This window comes from Durio zibethinus, chromosome 14 (assembly GCF_047325235.1).
Source record: "Durio zibethinus cultivar Kanyao isolate XHJ-2024 chromosome 14, ASM4732523v1, whole genome shotgun sequence".
Lineage (NCBI taxonomy): Eukaryota > Viridiplantae > Streptophyta > Magnoliopsida > Malvales > Malvaceae > Durio > Durio zibethinus.
The window spans coordinates 25,196,654-25,212,338 of record NC_143175.1 but is presented as its reverse complement, the minus strand read 5'-3'; the positions used below and the strand labels follow the sequence as shown (position 1 = coordinate 25,212,338).

Genomic DNA, 15,685 nt, shown 5'->3' with positions numbered 1-15,685 from the left:
CTGGCGCAGGACATATAGAAAATACGCATTAGCTTACATCACCAGCACATGCAACAATAAAGAAATGGAATGTCATGTGCTCTGCTCCCTCCTGCCAACTCACCATCGGCCATTTAGTTGCAGGAATCATAGTTTTTAAGGCCTGTCTTGGCTAGCGCAATCACATGAACGTCAAGGGGCCACAGATACTACCCCTTTTAGTACTCTAAATTCTGAATCGTTCAACTTTTCATTGTCTTACAGCTTTTAGTTGGGTATTCGGTTCTATCATGATTCAAGTCCTCACCTGCAATCCTGCCTTGGAATGAAATATAAAGATTTAACTGTCACTTAAAAAGTAATTTATCTCAATGGCTTCGGCATTGAGAGGCTTAACAACTATATGTTTCACCATTCGACATTGTTGAGAGATAGATCAGTATTCCAACAGCTACAGTAAATGAGGGTGCTATCAACATGAGAAAGAAAATGACAGCTGCAATAGGAACTTGGAAAATTCCATGATACATTTTGATGCTGATGATTTTAACCAAGACACGGGAGGACTGCACAATGTGCAAGTGCACCACTCAAGTTCTGTTTTCTTAAGAATACAAATTTACCAGTCTTGGAAGTAGCTAAGCCTTAATCCAAGATCATAAGGATTCAAGCAGCCCCGTTACAGTGATAGCAGCAGCTTCCATCATCTATGCACCATTCATTGCAGTATCGACATGGATTCCATTGGCATCTTCCAGAATCTTGCCATTAACTTGAGTTCTCGGCCTCTAAAGACATTAGAGAAAAAAAAACATAAATGCCAATCTAAATTGGATATCACCATGAAGATATTGACAGAGGAAAAGAATTTACGAATAAAATTACTATACCCAATCTGCAGGGTCTACAGAATTCCCATTCAAGAGCTTGTGATTCTCTTCTTTGGTCTTGCTATCCTTGTCTTTGGTGCTCAATGGTAGCAACAGAGGTGAACTTCCACTGGTTCTGTCAGGCAATTCTGCGGTAATATCTTAGTGTTAGAACTTAAAAAACAGTGCCAAAGGTTACGTCCCGACAAATGGTGAAAGAATTAAAAATAATGTTAAACCAAAGTTAGATAAGATCAAAACATTCTAACCTGGCAGTTTCTTGTCTATGAAGAATACCACTAAATTAACAGTATACCTGCAGAAAAATCATACTAATGTCAAACTAAATTGAAAAAATAAAATTTTAATTATAAATAGAAATTTCGAAAGTATACTTCATACCATGCAACAACAACATCAACCGTGTAATGTTTGCGGGATGCTACAATCAATAGACTTTGAATAATAGCTACCAACCAAGCAAACTGCTTTATACACCTGCAATTATACAACGATACCACCAGAAACCAATCAGTTTGTCTACTCATTGCATGTCAATAAAGCAAGCTAAAATGTATAGCCCACTGATTCCATACAAGAAAACTAATCAAACAAACTTAGGATACAACCTGATCAAAACATTTTGCTATTGCGAATCAGAAGTGTTGTAAGAATGGAACTAGACATAATAACTCTTGATGTTCCCAATAGTTACATTTCCTTTATTCTTTTCCCTTTGTCTTTGGGGCTAATGACTAAAAACAAGTACATAAGAAGAATAAGCCATGTTTTACCTTCGTGTGCCATATTTCTGATAGGTGAGCACAAATACCAGGGTGAAGATCATGTGTGATGAAAAAATCAAGTCACCACAACCATACATTACACCTCGAGGAACTGCAAATGTGACAAGCAAATGAGTCAAAATACTTAATAAAAAAAAAACATATCTATATCTTTAAAAGCAATAAATTGAAATTTTTAATAAAATACGAATATATACAATTAATTAAGAGGACTTCTAGCACATTATCTGGTTTTGGCAACCTGGCAAGCTTCGAGCCCTGCAAAAAACACAAGCTATTTACTAAAATGATCTTAAAATCAATTTTCAATTCTTACATTAACCCCCAAAGAACAAATGTTCAATGCAGAAAAAAATTTATTAAAAGAAGACATTTCATAAAGTAAACATAAAGTTGAGAGCAAGTACAAACATAATTTCAAGACTATACCTCTCGGCAATGATAATTTGGACCAGGAAGCTGAGTTGAATAGAATGTGATGATTCGGAGAATCTGAGAAGCCTGCAACAAAGAAAACAAACAACTGTAAACAAAACACTGAGGAAATGCTTAAGGTTTCATCATTTATCAAGATTCATCAAATTAGTAAAGGTAGATGAACAACTTCAGCATTGAGTTCAGTTTTAATTTGACAGGTTATTGAAGAGAATGATACTTCAAAGTATAGACACCTTTGGTTACAAAGAAAAAGGGGGGAAAGGAAAAATCATCTGCCTTTTTGTAATTGATATACTATTTGAGCCAAAATGAGCTCACTTGAATCTTTGATTGCTATAGCACCAGGGTTGGATGAGCTTACCAAATTGAATTAGCAGCTCAATAAATTACTAGCAAGAGAACAAGGACAATAATTCATCTAACAATTGATAGGAGAATCGAACAATGTTTCAGTTGATTCTCACTTAACGAAGGTAACATACATTGGCGTAATATGACAGAAGGAAGAACCTAAAAACTAGTCCTAGAACAAGGCCCTATGTTGGGTGCCTATATAATCAGAATAAAAATACAGATTAAGCATCATCACTCACAACTAAAAATGCTAGCACCCTGCACCAAACTAGAACCGTGTAGATCTTTTTGCTCTTGAAGATGAAAGGATGGAAAGTCCACTGCAAGTAGCAATTCCCATGTTAGAATTAGATACATAAAAGATGCTAATAGAACTGACAAAAGAGAACTGCAATACCATGTACTACAAATGTGAGAACTGAATAAAACTAATCAATGAAATTATCGATAGAGAAGGGAGTAAAATAAAAAGATAACAACATCAGAATAACTTTACCAAGACAAATGATAAAAACACAAAGGTGAACACCATCTCACTGATGTAGGCTTTATCTTGTCCAAGCTCCTAAATTTACCAGAAAATTAACTATAAGAACACATTTCACCAAACAGATAAGCAAAGAGAAAAAACAGAAGAAACTTGTTCTTACTGGAAGAAGAATGAATCCAAGATCCTGAAGTGTTGGGCCTGGCCGGTGTAGATAATGAACTCCTCGGGCAGCTAGACCATGAATGTACTACAGAGAGGAAATGCACATTTCAGACCCAAAACAAAAAGCCACGGCCAACTACGTGTTCTAATTATAAAATGACTATAAATTAATCATACTTGAATGTTGGACGACAAAACCACTAAACCCAAAAAAAATATTTTGAGAAACAATAAAATGTAACATACTAAAGCTTAAACAATCGGCAATGACATCCATTTAGGTCAAACTTTGCATTGCTAAAGCAATGTTATCTGTATGAACCATGATAGAGATTTATCTTATGCTAAAAGCATAAGCTTCATTTCTGTGAGTTACAAGTAAAAGAAACCACGATCATTACAGTGCACCAGATCCCAAATTTTTCATCTAAACAAGCATCTCTATTTAAAAAAAAAAAAGCTTTTAGGAAGAAATCAACGTTCGAAACTATTAAAACGAAATAGATATTGAAAATAAAAATGGGTTTAATTAGAATAAAAATAAAAAACAAAATGAAACCTGGAAAATGAGACCGGCAAGAACGTATTTCCAGTTGTCTAGAAGAAGGTTGATCTCTGTAGTTGTCTCTGCACAAATTCTCTTCCATAACTACAAACCCAAAAATAAACCCAAATATGAAATTAAAATCCTTTATAATTTCCATTTCTCGTATACAAAGAACAATAACAAACACCTTTGAAGCTTCGCGACCAATGTAAAGCGTCATCTTGTTGTCGTGAAACGACCAGTTCCATAGTACTTCAAAACCCACCAGTTAAGGTCAACATCATTAAAATTAGAAACCGCTCAATCTTCAGCAAATTTCCCTTTTACCAAACCGTAACCTCAAAAAAAAAAATAATAACAATAATAATAAATAAAATTTATCGAAATTTATTTATGCTTCTCTTCCCTTCCTCCAATAACCAACTTCAAATCCACCACAACTGGAAACGCCGCCACCTAATCGATTCCTTAAGCGATCAAAGGACTGACGATCCACGATCAAGATCGCGAAACAAGGAAGAAAATTAAATGAATGAGGGTAAAGGGTTGAATTAAGGCTTCTTCCTCGTCGATATAAATGAAGAAAATTTTGTTTTTTTTTTAAATAAAAATAAAAGGAAAAGAAAAGAAAAGCCTCTGAGATTCTGTTTCTCGGTCTATTTCTCCGGTTTTTCTTTTTTTTTTTGGCTATTATTCGCAGATTTTCTCTGCTTAAAAACGCGAGTTGAACACGTGAGAGACAGTTGAGAATTGCGACAATGAGCCGAAAAGAAAATTATAAAGACGCCCTTTTCACTCTTTATTTTGAAAAAAAACTACCCCCAAAAGAAAAAGAGAAATAAATAATAAATAATAAACTTCGCCGCAACCAATTACTATTATTACTGCGAAAGTGAAAGAGACAGAGACTCGGGAAACGGTAATTCCCTAGTTACTTTTAACATTAATTTAATTAATTAACGGTTAAAAAATTCCCCTTCTTGAATCTACTTTTTATTTTATTAAGATCGAAACAAAAGGACGGTAAAAAATTTTTTTACTTTAACCTACGGAAGTTTGGTTTGGCGGTAAAGTTTTATTTCTTTTCATGTCAATGTCCATGTCCAGTGTCCTCCGTCCTCGGCCTGCAATTCCGGTGTGAATATATATTTTTTAATGACTTTATCAAGTCCATTGCAGTATATTTACCAAAATGTCCTCTGTGGTGGTGGGTGAGATAGTCACTGGCGTCTCGGCTTCCGAGAATCAGTCTTTGTTTTCCTACCTCGGTTAGATTTTCAAATTTTGAAAAGCTTTTGAGGCAAAAACGTAGTTGAAAATTTTAAGTTCGGCTGATAATTTTTTATTAAAATTATTTTGAATACATGATATTTAATTATTATTTTTAAATTATTAAATATAATACATTTTATTTGATTTAAATTTTAAATAATTTATATTAAAAGATAAAAGGGAGAATAAGGGGTGATTAAGTGAAATAGATAAGAAGTTGAGGGGCCAAGTGGGAAATGGAATGTTCAATGCTGTCAGATTGATTGATGGGCTAATTTCTTTTCTGTCGTCAGTTCGGTTCATGTGCCAATGTGCAAATTATAATTAAACGCAGAGCTCTTATTTGCCAGTATGTCTGTCCATTTGTCATCGCTTGCTTAACCTTTCTACCCAATGTCACATGTTATTTGTACTACTACTAATTATAAATATAATAAAAAATTGTTAATAATATTACTACTTAATAACCAAGTTACTTAACACGTACCATTGAGTGCAATTGGAGATGCACAAGTAAATATAAAACAATTTTTTTAAATATTATTGTTATCAACTAATTACAATTTTAAAAACTTACTATATTAAAATGACATTTATTGATAAGAATGTGACGTTAAATTATTATTTTATACATCACAAATATGATAATTTGGAATTCAACTTTTTAATTAAAATAAATATGCATAAGAGTTAAATGTTTTGAGTGTTACTATTACTATTATTTTATGTAAAGTTGTACGTTGTCAATGTATTAAATTATAATATCAACAACTCCAATTAAATGTTTAAGCAAGGGACCTTAAATTAATGTGATTTAATTCCAAAACATCTTTAGTTTTTTTTATTTAGAAAGATGACTCTTTCAAGTATTTGTTGTGAAATGGCAAATAATTTAAGAAAGTTGCCACTATCATTACATAAAAATAAAATTGAATCAACGATTTTATAAAATAATTTGAAATAACACTCGTAGTTCATTTAAAAATTCAATCGGAGCTTCAATTATAAAAAATTTATTTTTTTTTATACGATGAAAATCTTATGATTCGAGCTTTCAAATGTACTCTCAATCAATTGAGTTTACTATTATAGTGCAATTTATAGGATGGAAAAAATAATGATGTAAGTAACATGAGGGTTTAGTTTCTACCAATAAAATATACAGTTAAAAGCATTTCTTCAAGTAGGAATTTTTTTTTTTCAATCATTTATAAAGTTACAATTGCTCTTTAGGTCACTTAGGTGAAACCTTTTTTCCGTCATTTAATATGTGGGAAATTATTTATTCTTTTGGGTACTAACAAAAAAGTTGTTTTTCCTTTTTTATAGGCTCATCAATAATTTTCCCTCATCGGCCCATGCTACCGTATTGCAAGTAGAAAGTGAAAAAGTGAATCAATTATTATGAATAGTTTAAAACAAATATTTCATGCTTGTGGTACCCAAAAAAAAAAAAATCTCATAGAAAATATAAATACAGGGAGGGAAAAGATTTGAAATTTCATGCACCTTTTTTTTTTTGTAAAAAAAAAAATGATTTAAGGTACTTCAATATAGGGGTGTAATTAAGGTAAATCGAGTTGATACAGTAAGAAGCTTGAGTTCAAGCTCAACTCTCAACTCACGGTTCGATACTTGGTTCAAATTCGATCGAATTTCATTTTTTTAGTTCGAGTTCAATTCATGATCGAATTCGAGCTACTCGAACTCGTTCGATTAAATTCGAAAATATATAAAAATAAGCTCAATTATTATACTCAACAAGAGTTCGATTATTTATACTCAAATTTGAGCTCAAATTCGAGATATTTTATTAATTAAAATAATAATAAAAATTTAAACATAAAAGTTCGATTAGGCTCGCGAGTTAATCGAATTGAGTATAAGAATACTCGAATTCGGTTCGATCGATGAATCGAGTTACTTAAGTTCGAGCTTGACTCGATGATAATCGAATCGAATTCAAATTTTATTCGAATCGAAACCCGAATAACTTGCAAATACTAATGTATCATTTACACCCTTATTTCAATTGTTTAAACATTTTAACGGCATAATATGTGAATTTAATTTAATTTTATGTTAAATTTATTTGGTTTTATATTTAATTATTTGTTTGATTTAATTCATTGATATTGTTATGAAATTTAACTAATATTTGATTATAATTATTATTTATTATATTAATAATCACTATATTTCTTAATCATTACTTTTTTTTTGTATTAGAACATGATAATTCGAATTTAATTCCCTATTAGTATATATTAGGAAAAGAATTGGGCAAAAGTAAAAGATTGGGAAGGTAGTTGGTGACGGTTAAGGGCAGTTACGGCAATTAGAATAAAAAAGCAAGGAATGAACAAGTATTTGATTTGCTACGATAAATTAAATCAGAAAGCAAAAGCAAGCAGATTTCATCGTAGTGGCAAAGAACAAGGAGTGCGTTTGGACGTGGATTTCAACGAGTCAATAGTCAATGGTCGTTATTGCCGACGGGCCGACCGTTCTCTTCCCCAATATCAAGGTGGGATATCTTTGGGGCAAAATGTCACAAGGCGATCGAAAACGCTGAAACGAAAAGCGTGAATCAATTGACAAGGGAGGGAGAGTTGGTTGATGATGTTGCCCTGGCATGTCCTGTTCTGTTCTGTTCCGTTGTGGGATTTTTTGAAAAATCAAATTCAGAAGAAGGGAAGGGACATGAAACCGCCAAGGCGGCTTTCTTGAAACGTGATGGCGACTTGTCTATTTGTCACCCCACTCTCTCACATACGAAGCACATTAACAACAAATTTCGAAACAAATCAACTTTTTAGAGCAAGTTACACCGAATCAGGTCTAGTTTTGAACACAGAATGAATTTCATGGAAATATACGAATTATCGCTTGAATCAATAAATAAATTAATAAAAAACTTGATAAGAATTGAATCTTGAACGCTACTTCTCCTCGATAGTCAATGGAATGCTAAGGTTCCATTGATGGAAACGCCTAGGACTAAAAACCCAAAGCTAAAATTGCACCCACGATTAACCCACCAAGCCTAAACTAGCCTTTTAAAGCATTTTTTTCAAAATTAAAAAGGCTGCAGAGAAGCATCATGGTTAGCCCAGGGGGACCCTGGAAACTCCAATTGAGGCCTTACTTTGCTGGGTGGCTAGTTTGTTTGTTGCTTCAGTTTCTGTGTGTGGTACCAAATACCAGTGCATGTGCAGCTCCTTTCAAATACCTAACACAAATGTCAGCATGCTTTTCTTTCTTTTCTTTATTTTATTTTATGGTTCTTGGGTTCATTGCTAGGTGGGTAGGGTTAATCTTTCCTAAAACTCGAGCCGCATAATTTTCATCTTACTTCTGATTAATGGATGCCTATAAGTAGTAATTAAAAAATTATATTATTCAACTAAATATTTTATTTATTGTAATATATGGGTCAAAAATCTTAGAAACTTAACTTCAAAGTCTGTATGTAATAAGGTAGTAAAGGTGTAAGTAGATCAGGAAATTTCTTTCCCTTGAAAATATACGACTTATTCAATACTTCAATTCCAGCACCAATCTTTTGATATTTTTCCAAATTTTCTTGAGAAATAGTAATTGAATTTTTTAAAATTTTTTGTCAGGCTGCTTCCACTGTATCATATTCTTATTGTTTTGATCATTATTATTCAATTTAAAATAAAATGTTGTCGACGAACTAAAAGGAAGAAACACTAATGTTGCTTTCAAATAACATCATGATTTGTTATAGTTCGAATTCTAGAGCTCAGACAAAAAGGCTACTAGAATTATTAGTGCATTTGCCTTTTTTCTTTTTTTGCCGTCAATGGCATGATTGAAAACATATTGGCCGAAAAAAACACAGGTGAAATTACTTAAAAAGATATTGATGTTGTAGTTTTCAAAGTGAGAAATATGTTGGAGTTATTTGTGAGATTGTTACAGCTTAGGAAACTTCTTGGAATATTGGTATGGCTGAGGTTTTCAAAGTGGGCTTCTTCAAATAAGTAAATCCAAAAGTTTGATCTGCAGTCAGACCCATAACTTATCTAAGTTATGAACTTTCGATGGAGGCCATGTACGAGTTTAAGTTCAAGTGGACTTTTGAGCCCATAACCTTTTTCTTTTATTTTACCCGAAATGCCCTCACCACCCGAATCTTTGTTTCTGCTTCCGGACAAAGCTAAACCCTTTTGGCTACAGATTGCCATTGAAGAAGAGAACTATGCCGAAGCAGCAAAAATCAGGGATGACCTTCGACTCCTCCATGAGGATAGTAAGGAGGCTACAGTATTGGCAGCAAATTCTCGTTTATATGATGATTTCAGGCGCAGAGATCTAGCTAGCCACCATGCACTGCCTTGGGGCAAAGGAGATGATGTATGTCGTGTGTACCCATGGGCAAATGGGATGTTTGCTTATGATTTTGTAATGGAAAGCTGCGAAATTGTAGGAAGAACTATGAATAGAGCTGAAAAATGTTCTAGTTCATGTTAAAGAAAATTTTGGGTATGTTACATGCATGGAATTCGTCATGACAAAAGGTAGCAGTTGGGTTGGGGCGACAGTTTGTGACAACTGTGTTTGAGAGGATTAATGGTCTATGATGTTTGTATCACTGCGTTTTGCACTAGAAAGGGCTTTTAACTTTGTCTTTTGTCAACCTTCCCTTGTTTCTTTCTTTAAATCTCTGCTGCTTCGCTGCTCGTTGTTCAGTTAATATGGACCATGTTCTGAATTCTATGATTCACTGGTACTTTGGTTGGAGACAGCTTAAGGAGTTTATTGTTCTTGACTTTACACAAAAACTCACTTGATTAAAACAGCAAGTGGTATATTGAATTGTCAATATTATTTCTTCTATACAAGTGATCTGTTGGTAATGTTGTGCACCTCTTACAAAATCAAGATGATTAACCATGTCTAACAAGCCTACACCCCGATTCCCTGTATGCGTCAGGAATGGTTGATTGTCAACCTGCCTTCCCATTTTAGTACCCTTAGAGACTTGAGAACTACACATGAAAAGCAAAGAAGGTTCCACCTTTGAAACTACACCCTGCCAACAGGGGAATGAGGAGGGTTAGGAGCATATTTTGCAGGCACAGCTCCAAGAACAATGGTTGGTTTGTTCTCCATTCCGACGCTGCCATTCACCATGGTCTCCTTTTTAACTTTTACTTCAGGCAGGTAAGTGAATTCTGGCAGATCAGAGGATTTCTGGAAGCATATAGCTGTTACAGAAATAAAGAAGGCTTGTAATGCAGTGATTGATGAACAGAACTCAATTGCGTAGATTCCACTCTTATTGGGAATCACGCTGAATATAGGCCTGTTCTCTTGTGCTTCTCCCTGCATGAAGTAAAAACAAGAACAAATTCAGATATCCTGACAACATTAAAATAAAGAAGAGAACTAAAAGGTATTAAAAAAGAAAAGAGGATACCTGGGCATACAGTTCAAGGCATGCTTGACATGTACTTGAAATCTTACGTAATTTGCTGTTCTGGTCAGCGAGAATACTTAACTTGCAACCAACATCCCAACCTCCACAGTCACATAATCCACCAGATTTCCATCGATCAATCAATGGGGAAGGTATTCCTTTGTTTGGCAAACTGTGGACACCACCAGGAAGGATGACAGTAGTACTATTTGCATTTTCTATTGAGTTGCAAGAGCATCCATCCATAGCCAAACATTCTGTAAAGCCCTTCTTCATTATGTCTTTATCACCCTGCTGTATATCAGTGCTTTCACCAGGCATTTTGAAGACAACAGCAGCAAGCTCTGTATTTGGTGTAAACTTTGCCGATGCTTGATCCGCTTGTCTTTGGTCCACACCAAACAGAACAGATTCTCTTACCAAATATTGATTACAACAGTCCTGTGCAGTCAAGTCTGAAATAGGAGAGTTGGAAATCTTCATTTGTCCGATAATATTATAGATGTAGCCACAATTTTTTTCCTTGTTTCCTTGGCTTATCCACCTGCCACTCTTCTTCTTAATTTCACAAACAGAAGAGAATATGTAATCAGGTCCGCCCTGAGCAGCTGATGGTAGGCTTTTCATGCTAGTTGCCAGCATGTTACTGCCATTGTCAACAACAAATCTGAACAATGGCAGTCCATTCTTCATTGTAACCTGTAGAAGAGCTTGAGTCATTGATGGCTCAACCTTTTCTTCCTGAAGGAATTCATTAGCATTAACTGGCCTTGCGGTAGAGGAATTCAAGCTCCCTTTTGATGGCTGAACAGTGTCAGTGTAACGAAAAGAATTAAAGCCCTTGGACTTCAGTAGTGGGTCTAGCATCCTTCTTAAGGGGCTGGACCTAGTTCTGTTATGGCCATTCACCTTCTCTTTGTTCACATCATCCAAAAAACCACAAGAATCAGATCTCACAGGACCAGATTTGACAGAAACATAAGTGGAGCTCAACTGTGGGACAGCAGAACCTTCCTTAAAACTTAAACTTCTACCCATTCGACTTAAGCTGAAACTAAAACGGCGATTTGGTGAAGTAATTCTGCTTTTTCTGGTTCCCAGTTCAGCCATTACTTCTTCCAGTATCTTTAAAGTTTCAACATCAGCATCCTGAGATTTTATCCTGCTCTCTGCTGAGGACTTGCCTTGAGATCTTATATTTCCTGGCTTATTTGAGCATGCAGATCCATGAGATGCATCGGATGAAGGCTCCAGACCCTGTGCCATCATGTCAGTTTCAGAATTCGTCTCAACCCCCGAAGGCAACGGACAAGAATTAGGTGCTTCAGAACATAATTTCCCAAAGCGAACCTTCTGAAGGAAGTCATATGAAAAACTATTCCAGCTTGCTTCATTCGAAATCCCATCCAATAATTCTCGGGGTTCTTCAAAAATGCTATTTCGGGTAGATCTTGGTAGAAGAACAACAACATTCTTGCGCTCACCAGGAGAACATTGATGAGCAAGATCAATTTCTGATTCCTGGGTCTCTTTCTTCTTAGTTTTGTCACTCTCAGCACTCAACGTTTTCCTAGAACCCAGTGAAACTGCATAGTTTCTTGATTTGGATGAAGACGCCTCCACATCTGGTGTATTCTTCTGATCCAAATCCTTTTTATTTACATCAATTTCCTGCCTTTGATCTCCTCTGTTTTTTGTTCCACCATTACAAACACTTGCAGTTTCCTTTAGCAGAGTTGAGACCCCATGGTTTCTCATGTTTGATGACATATTTCCCATTTCTGAAGTGATTTTCTGATCTAATTCCTTTTTCTTCCCCTTCCCAAGAATTACATCTGGATAATGTTTCCCAAAGGATTTGTAAGTCTTGGATGTCTTCTTCTGCTGATCCAAGGTGCTCTTGGAAGCAGTTTCAATACCTTGAAAGTGTCTAACCCTCTGAGTAGATAGTTTTGCACCTCGAGGAAGGCCATCCTTGTGAGATGAGTTAAGATTGGAGCAAGTTGAAGAGCGCTCCTTGCTTTTGTTGGCAGAACCATCCTTGGGAACTGCCCTAGAAAGGGCAGATGACTTGGAATTTGTTTTCAATGATGAAATGCTGCTTGTGGATGATACATCATTGCCCGTTAATGTCGGGATACGCTTTCGGTTGTACTTCCATTTTTCTAGACGTGCCCAGTCCAGAACTCCAACATTCAATGCCTTCTCTTGAAAGTTTTCTCCACTGTTCACACGCTGTAGGTAACCCGGCAAGTTTGACATGTACCTGACAAGCTCATCCTCTTTTGTTGGCTTGCCCTTGAGTGGCTGACCCTGGCAATACCCTAAGAATTTTGTTTGGACCAAGGTGCTATGAATTTTATTTTTTCCTAGTTCACCTGGCAGATTACCATGTGGCAAAGCAATACCGTTCTTTACTTTTAACTTGCCTTCATTCTTTAACCTCAGGTTTGCTTGACACAACTGAGCTTTCTCCTTCACTATCTTCGAGTTTTGCGGCGGGTTTGAACTCCTTTTTGACTCTGAACCAAATCCCATGTCCCTCAAAGGTTCTAAATGATCATTAGCTTTTCTTCTATGAAATGAATTTTTGTGCTTTACAAGAAATCTTAGCTGCAAGAGCGCAAACAGAGAGAAGTTCTCCGATAAGCAGTTTATCAATTTGATAGGGTAACCTGGTTTGTAGCGAGTGCGATATATAACATAATATACTAAATTAAAGTCAAATTAAGAAAACATGTCAACTTTCCTCCCCCAAACCTATTTGAACAAAAACTTGTGCTAATCATCTGCAGTAAACAAATGCAGCAAAATACTTATCCTAAACATCCAGAGTCAAACAAATCCCAGCTCATCATTTTTTTTCTGCCCATATATAGGTCCCTATCCCTCTGGCAAAACAAATAAACGCAAAATCAAAGGAACTAAGACAGAAAAACAAAATTCCATTTAAAGATTGCAAAAGTAACATTAGAAAGGACTACTAGTACTTCAGTGATTGGAATCTACGGCAATGACTTCAGTGATTCCCCAACAAATCATTTGATTTTTTTTTCTTTCTTTTGTTATACTAATCTCATTAGCAATCACAGTCATTTACCATTGAAAAAGGTCCCAAAGTTGTAATCTTTTCTTCCCATTCAAGCGAAAGTCAATCTCTAGGTTAAAAAATGCTATAGTACATAGAAAAGACACAAGAAAGATTCTAAACTATTAGCAACGCTTTGTTTTCTCTATTTTAACCTACAGATAATATAAAGCTCTGATAAAAAAATGCATTTTGCATAATCAAACTCAATCTGCTGCATTTGATTGAAGTCCAAAACAAAAGAATCTGTCAGATCCACAAAGAATCTTAATCAAGAATCATCGAATCCAGCCTCCGTTTGGAAGCTGAGAAAATTACGGAAAATGCACGAGAAACAAGAAATAAATTTCACATTTTTCCACTCTTGAGATGAAGTTAACAGCTTGCACTTGGCAGCAAGCATCGTTTCTTTCACTCTTACAAAATTCAGCTCAAAGAAAACGAATAAAAAAGAAAGAAACTTAAACAAAACTATTTCTTTAGTATTCTTTATTTTCTTTCTTGTTTCTCGGCTATCAAACAGACCATTAATTAGCCAACAAGAAAAACGGAGAAACGCAAAGCGAAATTAATCAAGAAAACAAAGAGAGAGAATCGTCCATTACCAGCTAGAAACGACGGCAATGCAGGTCGAAGAAAACGACGTAAATCTCGAAAAAATCGCCGATCTCGAAGAAGATCCCGGTTACAGAGAGAAGTAAGTCGGCGAAAATCCCGAGCGCAAGGAAATAAACAATCGAGTGACAGAGAAAAAAAACGCGGCTTTTTTTTTTTTTTTTGTTGGAGAGTGAAAGGGCAGATCGTGAGACGTTGGCGTTATATACTAAGATCGGACGGTTAACAGCGGGGGGGCAAGCAAAGAGGCGGGTGATGTGATTTGGATAGATATGTGGGGCCCGCTACTTGTGGACTTTGAAGACCATTTCTTTTTTTTTCTTTGATTGATCCTTCACGTGGAGTGAATCCCGATGAAGGGTGTGGGACCCACGCGCCACCGCCTAGGGTCTATATCGGCGGACTCTTCCCCTTCGTGGTATGTTGGATTATTGACTTTAATATTTGTCTTTTCTGTCTTCTATAAAGTTCAGATTTTTATCATCATCTCATTCTTATCTACCCTTAAATTACGTTGTACCTTTCTTTTTTTTTTTTACCAAAAAACAAGAAAATTGGGACTTTTAGTAATAAGTTGGACTCCTTTTAGCTTCAAAATTATTCTCCATTTTTTACATTTATAGTGTACGATTTAATGAAATAAATAAATTTGTCTAATTTTTTAATTTTTTAATTACATGTGGAAACTCTTTTTTTATTATTTTCTAAATTTAATTAGCTATTTTATCTTATTCAATATATTTAACAGTATAAAAATAAAAATAAAAAGCATTTTCTAAACTAAAACTAAATAGATTTTAACTGTGAAAATTTACAATTTATTTTGTAATTTGCTGATTTAAAAAAAAAAAAGTTAAGATAAGACCTAAAAATAATATTAAATGACTGAATTTTTTCAACGAAGGCGTACTAACCATATTATTTTTTTCAAAAAGGCAAAGACAAGCTCAGCCCCACAAAAATTATGGGGGAAATGCTTGGACTTACATTATATGTATATATATATATATTAAAATGGGAATCTTGGTTTTGGGATTGCCATATTCCAATCTTCGCATGCATTCAAACATGGAGCTTTAATGTCAAAAAAGCATTTGTGGGCGATTTAAACACACACTTTATTAAAGATTTAAAGTTGAAAATGTTTATTCTGAGTTCTTCTTGTTCTTGATTGTGGTTTGCCAAAACCAAAATTTTACATCTTTTGTGCCTTACTGATTTGGAAATCTACCTTTCATTTTTGTTGCCATTATTATTGCATTTCTTTGTTGGGGTCAAAGGATTCTACAAGCCAAAACGTTACTTATGGAATGGTTAATTCTCCATAAAGGGGAAAAAAAAGGGAAAAAGATTTGATTCTTCTTCTCCTTTCATTTTCTATAATTGTATTGTTTAGATTTTGCTATAGTGTTAACGAATGAGATTTAAGTTGTGATTATAACTTTACTTATAATTTTAAAAAAAATTAGAAATGATAATTTTTATTTATAATATATTGATTTAATGGTAAAGAAGATGTTTTAGAATTTTGAAGTTTTAGATTAAAATCTTATTTTGTGTAACTTTGATTGTTTAGTTGTATTTTTGTTTATTAATTGACTATTCATAATATATTG

The 15,685-nt window shown here is 34.6% G+C and overlaps 3 protein-coding genes across 4 annotated transcripts; 1 reads left to right on the top strand and 2 right to left on the bottom strand.

Moving 5' to 3' along the window:
- Positions 1-457: 457 nt before the first annotated feature.
- Positions 458-4,330, bottom strand: LOC111294290 (phosphatidylinositol:ceramide inositolphosphotransferase 1-like). Of its 2 annotated transcripts, none has more exons than XM_022887555.2 (12): positions 3,833-4,330; positions 3,658-3,747; positions 3,097-3,183; positions 2,943-3,011; positions 2,686-2,766; positions 2,084-2,155; positions 1,852-1,912; positions 1,643-1,745; positions 1,251-1,346; positions 1,118-1,164; positions 870-997; positions 458-767 (listed from the first exon to the last, which is right to left on the bottom strand). In XM_022887555.2, the coding sequence occupies exons 1-12, from the start codon at positions 3,863-3,865 to the stop codon at positions 687-689; spliced, it is 948 nt and encodes a 315-aa protein (XP_022743290.2). In that variant the 5' UTR covers positions 3,866-4,330; the 3' UTR covers positions 458-686. The 2 variants fall into 2 exon arrangements, with proteins under 2 accessions (XP_022743290.2, XP_089600269.1); XM_089744143.1 differs by having other exon boundaries at positions 3,658-3,725; positions 3,833-4,036.
- A 4,608-nt stretch (positions 4,331-8,938) lies between these two features.
- LOC111294201 (uncharacterized) lies at positions 8,939-9,568 on the top strand. The gene has a single exon (XM_089744140.1). The coding sequence runs from the start codon at positions 9,061-9,063 to the stop codon at positions 9,415-9,417; it is 357 nt and encodes a 118-aa protein (XP_089600266.1). The 5' UTR covers positions 8,939-9,060; the 3' UTR covers positions 9,418-9,568.
- Positions 9,569-9,733: 165 nt separating this feature from the next.
- LOC111294199 (uncharacterized) lies at positions 9,734-14,243 on the bottom strand. Its single transcript, XM_022887431.2, has 3 exons — positions 14,060-14,243; positions 10,367-12,979; positions 9,734-10,272 (listed from the first exon to the last, which is right to left on the bottom strand). Exons 2-3 carry the CDS (start codon positions 12,902-12,904, stop codon positions 9,973-9,975), a joined length of 2,838 nt encoding a protein of 945 aa, XP_022743166.2. The 5' UTR covers positions 12,905-12,979; positions 14,060-14,243; the 3' UTR covers positions 9,734-9,972.
- Between the last annotated feature and the right edge of the window lie 1,442 nt (positions 14,244-15,685).